Genomic DNA, 16,314 nt, shown 5'->3' with positions numbered 1-16,314 from the left:
AATGGTGCGGCAGCATTGGCCCCTATGAATTTTTTTTTTTTTTAAAATGTGTCCCGCTTTAGAGCCTTTCCACCAACCATTCTCACTTTCTTGAGTTTTGTAATGAGCTGAAAAATACCACTGCAACATTGACGAAAACTATAAATTAATCTGATGATTCAGTTAAATAACTGAGCTAAAAATAACAAAATACTACTGATGGAAGATTACAGTGTAAAAAAAAAAAAATTACATTGCTGCTAACATCTAACCTTTATAACATGTCTATATTATACTCATCTTTCTAAATATGAGTATTTATCCCTAAATTACACACCATATTTGTGTTCTATCTTAATAAATGACTTTAAGTATTTTCGATTTTCCCAAAATCCTGGACGAGGGACTCAGCGCCATCCATAACCAACTCCTTCTTAACTATAAAAAACTGAAACAGACAGATGTAAGTTTGCATTCGCAATACTTTTCTTATCAATAAATCTCTAGTTCTTGAGTTTGTGGATGAGCCCAAACAAAAACGAATCACTGCTAAACAAAGAAAATTCTGTCTTTCCGTAGTGCCTCCTCTTAAACACATAGCTGAGATATGCAGCTCTGTGGAAGATGCACACAATTACTTCAGAGGCGGGGTGCTTTATTTACATATGCAATATGCATAAGCAAGGTTACTGTGAGGGTGAAATAACCGCGAGATAGAAGGAGAGAAAGAAGGAGGGGTTTGGCATGTGTGTGTGATGTGTGATGTGTGTGTACGTGCTTGTGTGTGTGGTAGTGATGGAGAGAGAGTGCGTGGGGTACGGGAGGGTGTGGGGGGTGGGCAGAAAATTGGTGTTATCAATATTTAACCAACCCTTCCAGCATATTTATGGCAGACAATAGAGCAGACATGCAACTGTCTCATAAGAGTGGAAGTGTATTTATTACCGCCTGAAATAGAGGCTGTAAATAGGATGTTCATTGATATATCCTGGCCACAGTTGCATGGAATCAATGAGGAGCCCACCACTCGATCCACAACTCTAACAGTTGATTCTTACCTAAATAAACTAGTCGTATTACTGCTAATTACACGTCACTATTGTTGAGTATATCACAAATAGTCATTAAGGAGATATTTCTACATGTGGCGAGCAGATGTATGTAATTCAATCAGTTCGAGGAAAAAAAAAAAAAAAGAACCAAAAAAGCTATGAAAAGAGGGAGAAGAAATAAAATGTCTGCAGCTTTTTTTTTTCACAGACCCAAGGCCTCTCAGAAAATGTTTCCATGTGTTGTGTCTGAGCACACTGAGAGCAAAGAAGGAAAACATTCTCTCCTCCAAACCACATGCAACAGATTCTTTCTGAAGCCAAATAAATCAGCCCTGTGTTTCAGATCATGTGACACTTTTTGTGCTTTGTGTTATTCCCAACATATCCTGTTTCAAACCCTCCACCCCCCGCCGCACAACACACCTACACACGACACATGCACATTCAGAGTTTCCATATCCTGTGCGTAAGATCACCTATACAGACAGAATGGCGTGCTTCAATGCGACATGCTCAGGCAGGAAAACAGGAAAGGGAGTTCAAGGGTGTCCAACATGAAATACTCACAGAGTTAGGGGAAACCCAGAGCTTGTGGCAGCACTCCAGTAAGTAAAGTTTCACTAGTGCACTTTTTTATTTTGCCATCATGTGCTCTACTTTTGCTTGTGCAAAAATGTTCTGGAAGTGTTAAACATCTGCCAGTTTGCCAGTGTCTCAGTACAAATTAATGGAATCATGCAGCAGTACACTAAGATTTAGGAAGAAATGCTTTGTCTTTTTAAAGTAATAGTTTGACATTTGAAATAAAGTTTTTGTTTGTTTTCTTACAGTAAATCAGATCTCAGATCTTCACCACTCTAAAGTCCGTATGATAAATATGTTGCTAAACCCAAAAAATGGTTAGTTTAGCTTTGCACAATGACTAGAAACCAGAGAAAGCAGCTGGCTCGGCTGTGTCCGGAGGTTAAGACAATTCTAAGGGTGCTTTCACACCTACCTTGTTTGGCCCATACCTTAAGACATTTGACTTTGGTCTGAACCAAATTAACAGGGGTGAAAGGTGAAAAGTGCCTCAGACCATAGTCTGGACCGAAGGACCAAAAATATGATCCAAGCAAAAGAGCTGGTCTCAGTCTGGATAAAACTGAACAATGGTTCGGTTCATTTGCAGTGCGGAAACAGTTTTTGGACGGGTCAGACTTTCAGACCAATTACAGAAAATGGAAGCAACGTATCATCAGCTCGAACACTGCATAAAAATGCCAAAACTTCTAACTTTTTTTTCCGGCTAAATTATGAGCTGAGCATAACACTAAGAATAGTAATATAGCAGCAAAGAAATGAATCTGTTCCTTCCTTTTTCTCTTTTAGAATTGAAAAAGTTACTGGCTGAACAGAAAACACGTCGGCTGCACCTCGTCTCAAACCAATCACTGTCCACTATAAGGATGTAAGTGTGTCACACAGAGGGCTTAGGTGCACTCGCAAAATTGCACTGAGAAACCAAAGCAAAGAAATACATGTAGACAATGTAACAAAAACGTAAGTCTTCATTTGGACCTTGTCCAAGGAGGAAGGTATATGACGTAGTAGAAAGAGTGACGAAGTAAACATGAGGAAAAAGGAAGAGATTGGTTGGATGGTAAAAACACAGGAAAGTCAACGTAGATTTCTAGAAAAGTAACGCAAGTAACTTACTCACATAATGTATGTAACGTATTTAAAGTAGGTTCAAAGTTAGTCAAATTACTTAGTCTGAGCCAAACCATGATTTTTTTTTTTCCTGACCCTAATCAAGTAGTTTAGGTGCCTAACCCAAGCTAAATTGGCTGAAAATGGAGGGAAACATCAAGCTATTCTCCGTTAAAAGGTGACAAAATGTGCTTACCAGTACCTCTAAAGTTCATTAATCAACGCATTTTATTTTGTTTAATCTGGCATACAAAAACCGAACAGCAAAACATATTCCGTATTGCTAAAACGTTGAACTATTTCATAAAGCACTCCATATTTTCCATATTAACATACATTACCATCTACCCCTAATTTTTTTTTTCTCTCTCTCTGTTCACTTCCATAGGTTTTACTTGGCATGCACTATTGTAACTTTGTAGTTCTTGCTATATGTGACATGCCATACTGATCAATCGGCCCTGTTCTCTGTGGGGTAATGTAGTTTTCCCCTGTGCGTCTGACAGCCATCCCCAGCCCATTTACTGTCAAATGGGCTCTGCTCTCCTTGCCTGAGCTCAGATGCAGATTTATGCCAGAGCAATGCCGGTTCTTGCATATTAGATGAAAGCCTTGTTTGCATATACCCGCTCTCTCTGCACCCCCCCCTCCCTCCCTCCCCTCTCTCCCCCTACCACCCACCACACACACACACACACACACACATACTCTCCTCCTCCTTCCCTCTTCCCCCTCTTTTTCTCTCTTCCTTTTTTCTGAGGCGTCACTTTAATATGTATGCAAATGGGCTGCGCTCCACGGGCAGATATGTGTGGAGTCCTGTCCTGCAGTCAGGAGGTGTAGGAGAGATTGTGTTTGTATTTATGAGGCATGGGCCCTGCCGCTCTTGGGAGAGAAAACGCTGCGAGTAGTGTGGTGGAGGCTCTGCAGTGCAGGCAGAATGCAGATATGCCAATAACAGAGGTCATGGTTGTCACTAATGATAAGAGCAGACAATTAGACAATAGCATAGCTGTAATGTAACCCACCCCCCCCCTTTTAAACCCTCTTATCCACACACAAACAAACACCCGAGCTATCGTATCCTTACTCTGGTATGAAGCGAGCTGACAGACTCTTCTGGAATGTTCTATGTACTGCAGCAGCTCTCCGCCTCGGCGCTGCCCGATCTGGATGGGGGAGTCCTGGGTGATTGGTGTGGGTAAAAGACCAATCTATTGATCCCATGCATCCCTCAAGGGGGCGAGGATCACTGTCAGGGGCTGATGCAGCGGAGACAAGGTCAGGTCACCTATGAGAGAGGCCCCCCTAACCCATTTCATCAGTTTGATGCTTCCCAGACAGGCCGCAAAAGAAAGTAATCAATAAAGTCCCAGTGACTGCAGACACAAAAATACATTTGTGAAATGATGGCTCATAGTCTGTGACTTGCACCGTCTTTTTGTTAACGTGTTCAAATTAAACGTGTTAAAATTTCCTGTTAAATATGTATCGAAGAAAAAAAAAATCACAGGAAAGATCTAGTTTTAAACAAAAGGAATTCATTTCAGATGAGTGTTGTTAAATTTGAGCAAAAAAAAAACCTTGAATGAAAATAACAATGAATGCCTGATATTATGTTCAAGACACAATAATATCTTGGCTTGGTGCCAATCAGTGATCTGCTAAGGCAACACACACACACACACACATGCACACACACATAACTATGTGCAAATCAAATGTCTGCTTCCTCTCTCTCTCTCTCTCTCTCTGGCACACACACACACACACACACACACACACACACACACACACACACACACACACACACACACACACACACACACACACACACACACACACACACACACACACATCCCCTTCCTCCATCATGAATAAACCATACTGTGTCTATGAGTCATATACCACCCCCACATCCCTCTCTTACCCACTCCCCCTATTCGCTGCTGCAAGAGTAAAAAAAAAAACGCTAATTAACGTGATGGCTAGCTCCAGCTCCTGTCAGCAGCTTGTGGGGGCCCTCTCAACCAGCCAGGCTCCACTGGTCTCTGGTTTTAGCAGCTCTCTCCCCAGCCGCCATCTCTGGAGAACCGGGGCCCCTCATTCATATTCAGCCCCAGTCACAGGCACCTGGAAGCAGCCAGCACCACCTTCCATCAGCACCGCACAACCCCCACAGTGTCCATCGCAAGGTCCCCCACCCCCCGGTCGAGCCCACCTCCTGTCAATACTGGACCCACCCCACCCTACCCCACCCACCCACGTCCTCACACACACACACACACACAGACAATTATTACATTTTCTCAACTCAACTAAACTTCATTTAGGAGATGTGGGAGCTCGAAACTCCATCTCGGAGATGACACAACCCAACTGATGGGTTGAATCACCCAACGGTGGAAAGAGAGAGTCTGTGTGTGTGTGTGTGTGTGTGTGTGTGTGTGTGAGAGAGAGAGAGAGAGAGAGAGAGCTTGCCTGCCCTGGTGGACTAGCTCGGTAACCATGACAACGCAGCCTGGAGAGCAAGAAACAGGAACATACAGAATCTGTTTCTGCTGAGACTTGCACATGTGGCACAGTACTTCTTTTCCTCCGAGAAGAAGTGAAGGGGTGTGTGCGTGTGCGTGCGTGCGTGCGCGTGCGTGTGCGTGCAGGCCCTTATGAAACATACACGCCTGCTGTCTCTCCTACCGAGCTCACTTGCCTGCGCTAGTCACAGAGAAGTGAGTCACACAACACACACACACACACACACACACAAAAAGATATGAACAGAAGCGCAACAACCCGGTGTTTAGTGGCGGGCGTTTTGACGCAGAGGCCTGGCCCTGCAGTAAGAACTGAAGACAAACAACAACAACAACAAACAACATAAAATAGAAAGTATATAACGGCGAGAAACGGCAGCATTTTCCCCTGTACAGCCGTTGTTTTTCGCCGATTTTTTTTTTTTTTTTTTCCTTTCCTTTCCTTTCCTTTCCTTTCCCTGCGCCTCCACGCCGCTCCCCTTCTCCTGCCTCGTCTTTTCTCCTTCCTCTCGCTCCTTCTTTCTACAGGCTCAGTCTAACCTCCCCCTCCCCTTTTCCTCAAGGGAATAAAGGTCGTAACGCAAATGATTACTCAAACCCGAGTTGCCATAGAAACGCAGTCATGTGACTAGAGCAGGCATGCATAGACCACAACAAAGAGGTGGATCGGGAACCAGCGCTGGAAAGAGCTGTAGCTCGCCTTACTGGTGCCTCAGTGCATTTCACTCAAACTCCAGCTCCTTTTTTCTTTTTTTATTTATTTATTTATTTATTTATTTATTTAAAATAGCCGAGCGGCATTGAAACGCAAGGGGGAGAAAACGACACTGAAAAGAGCTCGGAGCTAGGACGAAAGGCTGTAACACTGCAGTGTGCCATATATTCTACCATTCACCAGCATACCAAGGGTGTGTCCTATTCATCATGTCCTTCTTGGAGGCAGAGCTCAGGCGCCAGTTGTCTGGAATTTCTGTGAAATGGCGTCAGTTGTAGAAATGTAGAGGGTGGTGGATGCGTGTGCTTCTAAAATAGGAGTTGGGAGTATGGAGCTGTAACTTTTTTTTTTTTTTTTTTTTGTTGGTGTGCTACACTTTCAAATTATTCTCCCGCAAAGAACAAAAACAGATTTGTGTCAATACTAGTGTATGGTTACTTGCCTGAGCAAATTTTTGTTGTTGTTTGTTTTTGTTTCCACATACATTTGAAGGCATGGACAAAACTACCAGCATGTAGTGGCTTAAACAGGTTTTGGAATACTATTTACACATAACAACATCTGAAATATGTGTACAATTTGTGTATATATAAATATATATGTGGGTGTGTGTATATGTATAACTAAAAAAAAACTAGACAAAAAGTATTGGAATTATGGGAACGAACAGTCTACAACAAAAAACATACAAAGCCCCTTAAATCTATCCTACGGCGTTGAGCTCAAGCAGACTGTAGGCTCCGGGCTGCTGAGCACTACAGTCAGTATGTGTCAATCTAAAGCAGGAACCCACACCTGGAGCAGAAGGAGAAGGTGGCCTGCCCCAACAGGATTCAGTCATCCTGCATCCAATCCACCCCCACTGAGATTAGTCAGTGCCCTCTGCCCCGGGTGAACCCGGCGACCTGTGACCATCTCTCAAAAACCAAGCAACACCCCTCCATCTCCCCTCTCAACACACACATACATACAGTCAAGGCTCCATATTCAAAAGTGTCTGGTCGAAACACCTTGAAGGAGATAATAATACAAAATAAAAACACTGTATGGCAGCCAGAGTGTAAGTGCAGAATATGTTGGTATCCAAGTTCCTCTCTGTGTTAACAGCCATTCATTTTGGTGCGCTCCATCAACACTAGCAGAGCAAAAGGACTGGGTACATTTTTTTCTGATGAAGTCACCACATCTGCGGTTAGGAGCACTGTGTGTTTCAATGTCTACTCTCTCTTTCTCTCTCCCACACACAACATCTGAATCCACCCTTGCCTTCACAACCAACAAACACATCCAGTATGTACGGGCAAACACATAAACACTAAATCTAGAGGGGTGTGAGTGCACAGGGTGACCCCCACGCTGACTGACTGCTGGCCATTTCCCTCCAAAGTCCACCTCGGCTCCCATGAGATTTCAGGCAGCAGCTGAGTGTTCGGTGATGTCTGCAATTATCCCGTGTCTAGACAACGTCTAGTGAAAGACAAGGAGATGCACATTCTGCTCAGGCTGTGCTTTATAGAAGAAAAGGCCCGGAGTAGACCACAATGTCTTTCAGGCGCTGACGTAGTGGTTAATGAAAAGGTTAAGGCCAGACTAGGAACTCAGCCAACAAGCACAGACACACACAAAAAAAGAAAACTGTATTCATATATAATTTTAATGAATTCCAAATTATTCTTTCATATGCTCATGGCTCCTAGCAGGCAACATGCAGCGTAGTATTTCTTGAGTTTCATTTTTGTTTTATCTTACTCACAAAAGCCCACTTTTATCTTACTTTTGTGAATTTAAAATGAGTGCTTGAGTCAACTGAATTAAATTAAAAAAAAATTGTGGGTTTATCCTTCAAAACGTCTACTCTGCTGTGTGTTATCATGTCCTCCTACAGCATTTTATTTTGCTTGAACGTGCCATGGATCGAGTTTTCATATTCTGTAGTCAGTTGTGGTTAATATGATGAGTTGAAAGCAAAAATGATGGTGTCAGGGTTTGGACTAAGAAGAATAGAGTGAGAAATATATATATATATTTTTTAACATAGAAAAAGATAATAACTAGCAGAAAGAAAGAAATTAAAATAGGGAGTGCAAAAATACTAAGCATGGACCTAAAGATGTTAAAAGTCAGTTTTTGGAATAATTATCTTCACTTTGTAGTCTGTCTTTGTAGCTGCTTTCTGCCCTCGTAAAAACGATTCAGCTTTTAACTCTTAAAAATCAAACTTTCCAGAAGAAATTAACCAAGTTATTAAGATCTCAGTTTGGCATAACTTCTCTGTATGGAAAAAAAAAAAAAAAAAAAAAAATTCTGAAGTAAATAAAAGAGCTACAAAACAAGCAGAAACACGCAGAAGCTCAAACGATATAATGGGGCTGTGGTGAAAGAAAAGGCTGAGAGAAATGAGCAGGTGTGGTGAGAAAGACCCATGGGCTTCAGGGAGAGAATAGATCAATAACTAATTTCAGTACAGAGCTTCACTCGCACTGTTTTCCAATAAATGCTGGATGGAGAGTACTGGCTTTGCCCCCCCCCCCCACACTATCTCCATTCTATCACCTTCCACAAGCAGGGACTCTATGGAAGAAGCCTGTTTTTTTTGTGTGTGTGTGTGTCCAGTGTTGTGATTGTTGGTTGAGGTGGATTATGCTCCTGCAGCTAGTGTATGGTGGAAACGCAATCCAACGTTGCCATTTCCATGCGTCCTCCACCAGCGCTCTCACAAGCGTCGCACATATGCCGTCTCTGTATCTTTAATGTTTTTCCACTGTTCTGCCTCCTGCAACCCCCCTCCCTCCCTCTCATTCGACCAGGGCCAGTGTTGAGGTTTTGTCAAGAGTATGCAGGGAGATTCAGACAGACAGGAGAGTGAAGCGTGTGTCATGCAGGGCTGCCGCTGCCGCTGCTGCTGAGGCTCTTCTCCTCAGAGGCTGTGACCTAGTTAACCAAGAGGAGCTGGAGCGCCTGCAAGCCTTGGAGCCACTCCAGCTTCAGTAATGTCAGGAAGGGGTTAGTTGTGTAACACAATGTCCTATTTAGTTTGCTCGTCACACACGCACACACACACACACATGGATGCAAACACGGACAGCATGTAACCTATACCATCACAGCGCGTTTCTTTTAGGAACAGATTGTGTGTTACCGAAGCCGTGGTTGAGCAGCGTGGGGTTTTGTTCACGAGAGGCAGTGAAAGGGGGAAAAAAACAAGACCCTTAAATTCATCTGAATTTAAACATAAGCATTAGGAATGCTTGGCGAAACTTTCTACTCCAGCAGCCACTGCAGCTTCATTATGTCACGTTAAGACCACGTCAAAACATCTACAGTCACACTCTCCCTGCTGTGTTGGGGCTTTTTATTTTTTATTCCTGCTTCTTTTTTTTTTTTTTCCACTCCACTGATGTTGGTTTGTGAACACAACCATGAGGTAAATATTCAGCACCAATTATTCCTCTATTACAGGTAGCCTGTGAGTGCGAATCACATTCAGCGTTGCACTGCCACTACCTGGGCCATTTTAAGCAGTAACATGTTGACAAACATTAAATAATTTCAGACTGATGTGTAAAAAAAAAAAAAAAAAAAAAGAAGGGCTATCGGGGCACTGTTGGTGAAACACAGACTGTTTTATTATTCCATCTTCGTGTTGAGCGAGAAGATACACAAATTTCACACGGCACCACCATCATGTTGAGGCGATGAAATATAGATGGACCCTACTGCGCTGGAACAACTTTAATAGGCTGCACTGTGAATAACTAAATCTTTGACCCTGACATCTGAGCTAGTTTTAATATGCAGGAGCAACACTGCCATCTGGTGGATTTTACTTTGCATAGCTACTTCCTTTATGCATTAATATGGTTCACTTTCTGAGACTGCACAGCTATTTAACCATAACATTACAAAAAAGGTAGTAGGCAAACAACCCAAATACAAATTAGTAAAAACATTGCTTTTTATCTCAAAGTAAACATATACACATTTGTCTGTCAATTTGGCACAGACAACAATAAGAGATAAACAAAGGCCTCGATAGTGGGTCAGATTCAGCTTCAATTAAGGACAAATGCTCAGATGTATTACACAAATAATCACAGGTATGTTCAGTCGTCCATTTCAGGTTTTAGGCAGCCAGTAGTTTATGTCTTCAGCGTGGGCTCTGCTGGGGCTTGAAGCAGTCCCAGCCGGGCTTTGCGGTATATGTGTGCTCTGGAAGGAGAAAGTCTTTCAGTCTGTCCGGTAAAGGCAAAGCTTTGACTCTGTCTTCCAGTGGCCAGGGCCGTAAGTGACTCCTTATGAATGCACGACAAAGGCAACGCAAAGCTGGAGGGCTTGCTTCGTGCTCTACCACACGGCTGTGCAGGTTAACCAGAGCCTGAGCGTAAGGGTGAGAGTCCTGAACCGGCACAGGGAGCTCCAGCCCGGTAGGGAGATCCATTGCAGGGACGTTTACCCTCGCCAAGTCGAGCAGCGCGTCAGCCTGCTCCAGGAGCTCGGCGGCTTGGCTTTGATCAGAGCACTGCTGCAGGGCTGTTTGGAGCCTCTGGAAAAGGAGGCTATAACCTGACCAACAGGCGTCACTGTGATAGGAACAAACCAGTGAGGCTCCGCTTTGGATTATGAGCACAGCCAGAGGGAAGAGGAGGTCAAAGTGCTCCAGGCTCGTCTGTGTCAGGGAGGGCTCGCCGTCCTTGTTCAGACAGCAGCTGGGGTCCACACCATGAGACAGCAGCAGTTGCGTGGCTTTCAAGCAGAAGTTACCGATCTCTGCAGCGTCCTCCGCGTTGGCCTCCAGAGCCTCCTTTACCAGAAACACCAAGGAGGACTCGACTGTCTCACCGTCTACAGTTGCAGCATTAACGTCAGCACCTTTAGAGAAGGAAACATCGCTCAGAAACACATTTGGTGACCACTGTACTTATTAGAGCTTGTGTGTTGAGATAGTTTAATGAAACATTATCAATAGACGATATTCCTCAATGACTCTCACAAATGAGTTGTTGTTTTGGTCATTTATGAAACTATAAAAAAAACTGGGTTTTCTGCTTACATGTAAAGGTTTATTTAAGGAAATTTAGTATTGTACTTGAATAGAGCTGGCGGGCAGATGTTTTGGCCATTGATGTATTAAAATGTTGCAGCCATCATTCCTAGTAAGTGCACAATGGCCACATACGATTTGATACAACAACCATGTGTACCGACATGTAGTGTACTAATGGCAGTATCCGAAATGAGACGCACCTATAAACTGCCTACGCGTGATGTACGGTGATAGTAAACATCTGGAACAGACAGGACCATAAAGCAGAAGAAGTCAAGTTTACACAAGAGGCCCCCCCCCCCACCGTAGTCTTACAGTGCATGAAATTGTCAGTATACTGTGGAGATTGATGATAACCTTAAAACTCTGCAGACAGAGGAGGATTCACTTTACGTCCTCGTCATCTCTCCTTAAATCTCAGTTGCGTTCAAAAGCATAAGTGCATATTTTAGCCTGACACTGACAATTTACGAACTTTACTGTTTTGCAATACACGAGCGGCAATAACACATACCATTTTTGTTATGTTGCTGTTAACGGAAGTGTTTGATTGACCAAATACAGACAAGAAGGCTAAGTGAAAGATGAAGGGTGTTTTAGAGTCGGTACCTCTCCCCAGTAGAAGCCGGATGTTCTCTATGTTATGCACTGTGAGTCCGTCGCTGCTTGCCAGGGCGTGGAGCAAAGGGGTTTTCCCTTTTGAGATGACACCAAAGCAATCATCTTTCAGAATCATTGAATGGACTCATGAATGAATATTTTTCAATAAGGCTGGCAGGGTAAATGTACCGTGTTTATCTTGTGCATTCACATTAGCACCCAGGTCCACCAAGGCAAGCAGGCAGGGCAGTCTCTCTGACTCCTCACTGGCAAGGTCCAAGGGACTGCTCTCATGGATCTACAAAGTAACACACTGTGTATAGTGGTGGTTCTCAACTGGTCAAACATCAGAACCCACATTTTTCATTAGTCATCACATAGTGATGCAAATTTTTGACATTTTTGAGCCACAAAATGTGTGGCCACGTTTACAAATACTCTAATAAGAGCTAAGTACTAATGTGGTACTGTCATGACAAGACAAGGCAGCATATGGCTATGGCACACATACTGTGTCATTGCAAATGTATGTCTTTCAAAATAAAAGCGCAGCATCAGAAATTTTGTAGACTTTAAAATAAAAGTTTGCCTTTTTCTCATTCAAAAATGCACTGCGACCCACTTTTGAGTCGCAACTTACCAGCTGAGAATCACTGGTGTATAATATTTATACCCGGCGTTTGAACAAGAATAAGAGGGGACATAGATACTTGTTTACTCACCCTGTCTCTCTTTTCAATGTCTGCTCCGTGCCCGACCAGCTGCAGCACCATGTTTGGCCTGTTCCTCAAAACTGCTATATGTAGTGGATTGTAGTATGATACTGGGTCTTAAGAATGGAAGAAAAACATCCATATTAATCAAATGGAGTCTTTATCAGAGAGAGGAAATATTTCTGACAGATGTTAAAGAAATACAGACAACAAAAGCAAAAATAGAGAACACAAGTAATAAGAGGAAGACCGCACTAGATAAGCCATAGAAGAGATCTGAACTGCAGCACTACAGAAATGTTTTCGGGACTGATTACTTACTGCATGTGTCTATACATACTGTATGTCACTGATACACTCTCTTTTATGTATAAACTATGTTCAGTGTCCTGATTATAGCGGGCCTATTGCAGGACTAGTAACTATCATAACTATTGAAGCCCTTGCTTCAGCAAAGTGTAGATGCTAGACTTTCTTAAACATCAAAGAAGAAAATGGCAATATTTTTTATTTTTAAGCGGGGGAGATTTTCCATGCAATGTGGGAACATTTGTCACTGTTAACTTTCTGGAAGGAGGCGTTCAAGAAATGTGAAAGATGAATGAAGCAGCCTCTGCCAGAATCCCCTAATTATGTCCCTGGAGAAACGCATGTCTAAAACCACCAGAGGTCACCACAGCAGCGTTTGACTGAGTCCTGGCAGGTTTCGCGCAGCAGCGATACATGCTGTACTCTCCGCTGCAATTTGCTACACAAAGACTTATTCTCTCAAGCGTATATGGATGACAACTTGCTCATTAGACATACTGCATGCAGTTACTTGTGCAAAATATAAAATTGGCAGTTCTCTCATGTTTCAAAGAGCAATCTGTCATTAAATGTTCATTCTGAATTTATAGAATAAAGTTATGAATGTTGCTCAGACCCACCATCCAATAAAAAAAGATGGAGCGTGATGAATGGTAGAAAACTAATTAACTTCAACATATTAACACAAAAATAAAAATTTGTCTGATTTTTTTCCCCCTACAGCTTCCAATCCTGTCTATCAGAGTTAATATACAGTGTGACGCTCACGATTTTACCATGTTCTTACCTTTGACACCTGTGTGCTGTTATCGTGTTCACTTGGTGTAAACTGTAACTGGTATAGATACATAAAGCTGCAACTGGCTGAAGTTATATTTTCTAATTGTCTACTTAATAACATGACGTTTTGAGCTGTAATTCAGTTCCTACCCTAACCCTAATTTGGCTTTCCCAGACATTTTTTCATTTTTTTTTTTTTAGCTTAAAGTTGCGTGGCATGTCTGAAGTTAGCAAGTAAAGTTGCTCCAGAACGATGATGAGAAATCGTGTAAAAAAAAAAAAAGAAAGAAAAAAAAAAAAAGACTTAGCGTAAATATTACAGGCTGCAGTAGCCTATATTACTTATATAAGCAGAGCCCTTATTTAAAGTCTAAGTGCAGCCACTTAGTAACAAAAAAAACATTCCCAGTTTTGACGCAATACTCCGGATGTTTGCCAAATTCACGGGATTGACCACATCTGATGTTATTCTTTTTAATCAAATCAATAACCATCAGCTTTTTTCACATGGGTGTCATTAAAATGAATATGCCACTGTCCCAGATGCACTCTGTCTGACCCATCCGACTCAGTTTATAACCTATTGAGCACATATGTCATCCCAAATGTGTGACTGGCTCTTTACTTGTCAAGGTACATCACTGGAAATAATAGGTCTCCTAAACCTGGTGCAAGATACCAGTAGAAAAGAGGGAACCGTGTTTTTAATGATTATGATCTTTTTCTTTTTTTTTATTATCTTTAACACTAATTGTTCAAACGGGAATTAAAATGAATTTCTAAATGAGTGATTTCAGCAAGAAAGCTGCACCATTAGGAATGATGCATAAAAGGACAACCAATATTAAGTACGCTCAAATGAGCACTCACCTTCAAAGTTCAGATCGGCTCCATAGCGTAGAAGGATTTCAGCTGCGTTCACCAGTCCCCGCTCTGCCACTTTAAACAGGGCATAGCTGATGCCCTCCACAAACACCTCTGACTGGGACTCTCGCTCCAGAAGCTCCACTAGAGAGCTGCACTGTCCGGACGCATCCTCAGTACTTCTGACAGGAGCAGAAGGATGCACCGTTTCATTCAAACTCTCTGCAATGCCACAAGTGTTTCAACGAGAGGATGCACCGATCCGATATCAGTCTAATACCGACTCAAATAGTTTGTGGATCAATAGATCCGATATCGACAGCAACGTGTCCTTTTGCACAAAGGAAGTAGCTAACGAAGTGTCCTCGTTTTAGAAGAATTTCATTATTATATTGTGTTAGATTTTGGATATCATAAGAGTGTCATTATGGCATTATTGCTGGTTTTAAAGGCTGCATTACTGTGAACTGATGTAATTTTCTGAACTTACAGACTGGTGTAGCTGTTCTATTATTTGCCTCTACCCACTTTGTCATTATAGCCATATTACTGATAATAATTGATCAAAAATGTTGTTGTAAAAATATTTTGAGAAAGCATTTGTAGTCATCCCTAGATCATGGCAATATCGATATTGAGGTATTTGATCAAAACTGTCTTGGTATTGTATTTTGTGCATATTGCCCCGGCCCTAATTTTGGCCAACAAGTTTTACACAGCCACATACAGCCAAGCCATAATTGAAATATCGGCAAAGCCAGTGTTTCAAGGGGCGGCAGTAGCACTTCAAAATACAACACAACCAACTCAAACAGGCACCTCCAGTAGCAACATGAATCATTAAGTCAAGTCCGATGCTGCACAGTGAGGCAAAACTGTAGCAGTAGTAGAGGCACCATATAACAGGTACGGCAAACCTTTACTGAAAATGAAACATTTACAATATGATGAAATATCAATATTAGGAGCTAGATCTTCAGATCTAAATCATTCAAAGCAGGATCATTTACTTTGTGCTCGTCAACAAAAACACATTTCACTTTAGAACAAATTAAGTTTGATCACTCCCGTGATGAAACATTTTGCGGTGATGCAATGACAAAAGCTGGTGAAATTGATTTCTGCATTTAAACAATCAATCAAAGAGTATTTACGGCTTCAGGTTTACCTCTCCTCGTGACTGCCATCTCCTTCCTCCAGTCCAACGACACACATGACAGCGTCCACCAGCGGCTGGTACTCATAAATGATCCTTCGAAAGCCATGGAGGAAAGGCATGGCTCCTCGGCTCTTCACAGCAGTCGTAAATCAGCGCCTGTAAAACCCATTTCATGAACCGAGGGTGTGTCAGTGCCAAACAGAATTGGACTCTTATCTTTGGCTTCATAGATGATCTCTGCAGCGCAGCTGACAGCTGACTTATGAAAACGGGTGACTTTGCACACGCTTTGCAGATGATCATATCATCCTAAAAAAAAAAAAAAGTGTTTTTTTCATGTCTGAAAAATTCACGAAATTGGACTTCATTGGTGTAAAGTATATTTGACTGTAACGTTAGTTAACCTTATACTTTGGCCAGCAATTACAGTTATTCATCCACTGAGAGAAATGTTAAGCGGTTAAACGTCCCAGCCAATGCCAAAATGGCTGGCTACACACATCACTAATTTACCTGCGAACTTATCTATAAAAGTGTTGGAGTGAAATTACTCTGACAAGGGAAGAAACTCACTCAGATATTGACAGCAGTCGTTTTCCTTCCAAACAGGAAGCTTTAACCACGCCCACGACGGTCCCACGGTGTTTTCGTTCCCCTTTAAACCGCGGAGATAACAACGGTTCCTCTTCGCACAACTAAAAATAGAATCACGAATAAATGAACGAACAGACGTGCATCTATTGTATTGCTTCAGTTGAAAAAAAAAATACAAAACATACAATGTTTTATGCACTTATTATTTTTCGACAGGGCTGTTAAACAATTTGACCACACCACAGTGTCTTTTCAAAATTGTTTAATTATGTGTATGCA

General features: G+C 42.2%; 1 protein-coding gene across 2 annotated transcripts; it reads right to left on the bottom strand.

Annotated features, from left to right (window-relative positions):
* Positions 1-9,576: 9,576 nt before the first annotated feature.
* On the bottom strand, positions 9,577-16,070 carry asb6 (ankyrin repeat and SOCS box containing 6). Of its 2 annotated transcripts, none has more exons than XM_069706744.1 (7): positions 16,015-16,070; positions 15,451-15,597; positions 14,289-14,464; positions 12,339-12,445; positions 11,806-11,914; positions 11,626-11,712; positions 9,577-10,841 (listed from the first exon to the last, which is right to left on the bottom strand). In XM_069706744.1, exons 2-7 carry the CDS (start codon positions 15,558-15,560, stop codon positions 10,120-10,122), a joined length of 1,311 nt encoding a protein of 436 aa, XP_069562845.1. In that variant the 5' UTR covers positions 15,561-15,597; positions 16,015-16,070; the 3' UTR covers positions 9,577-10,119. The 2 variants fall into 2 exon arrangements, with proteins under 2 accessions (XP_069562845.1, XP_069562846.1); XM_069706745.1 differs by having other exon boundaries at positions 14,289-14,461.
* Between the last annotated feature and the right edge of the window lie 244 nt (positions 16,071-16,314).

This window comes from Brachyistius frenatus, unplaced genomic scaffold, assembly GCF_029030835.1.
Source record: "Brachyistius frenatus isolate BFR_SWC_R1_liver_20210118 unplaced genomic scaffold, ASM2903083v1 Contig_64, whole genome shotgun sequence".
Classification (NCBI taxonomy): domain Eukaryota; kingdom Metazoa; phylum Chordata; class Actinopteri; family Embiotocidae; genus Brachyistius; species Brachyistius frenatus.
The sequence above is the reverse complement of the archived record's forward strand: the minus strand, read 5'-3'. Positions and strand labels throughout refer to the sequence as shown.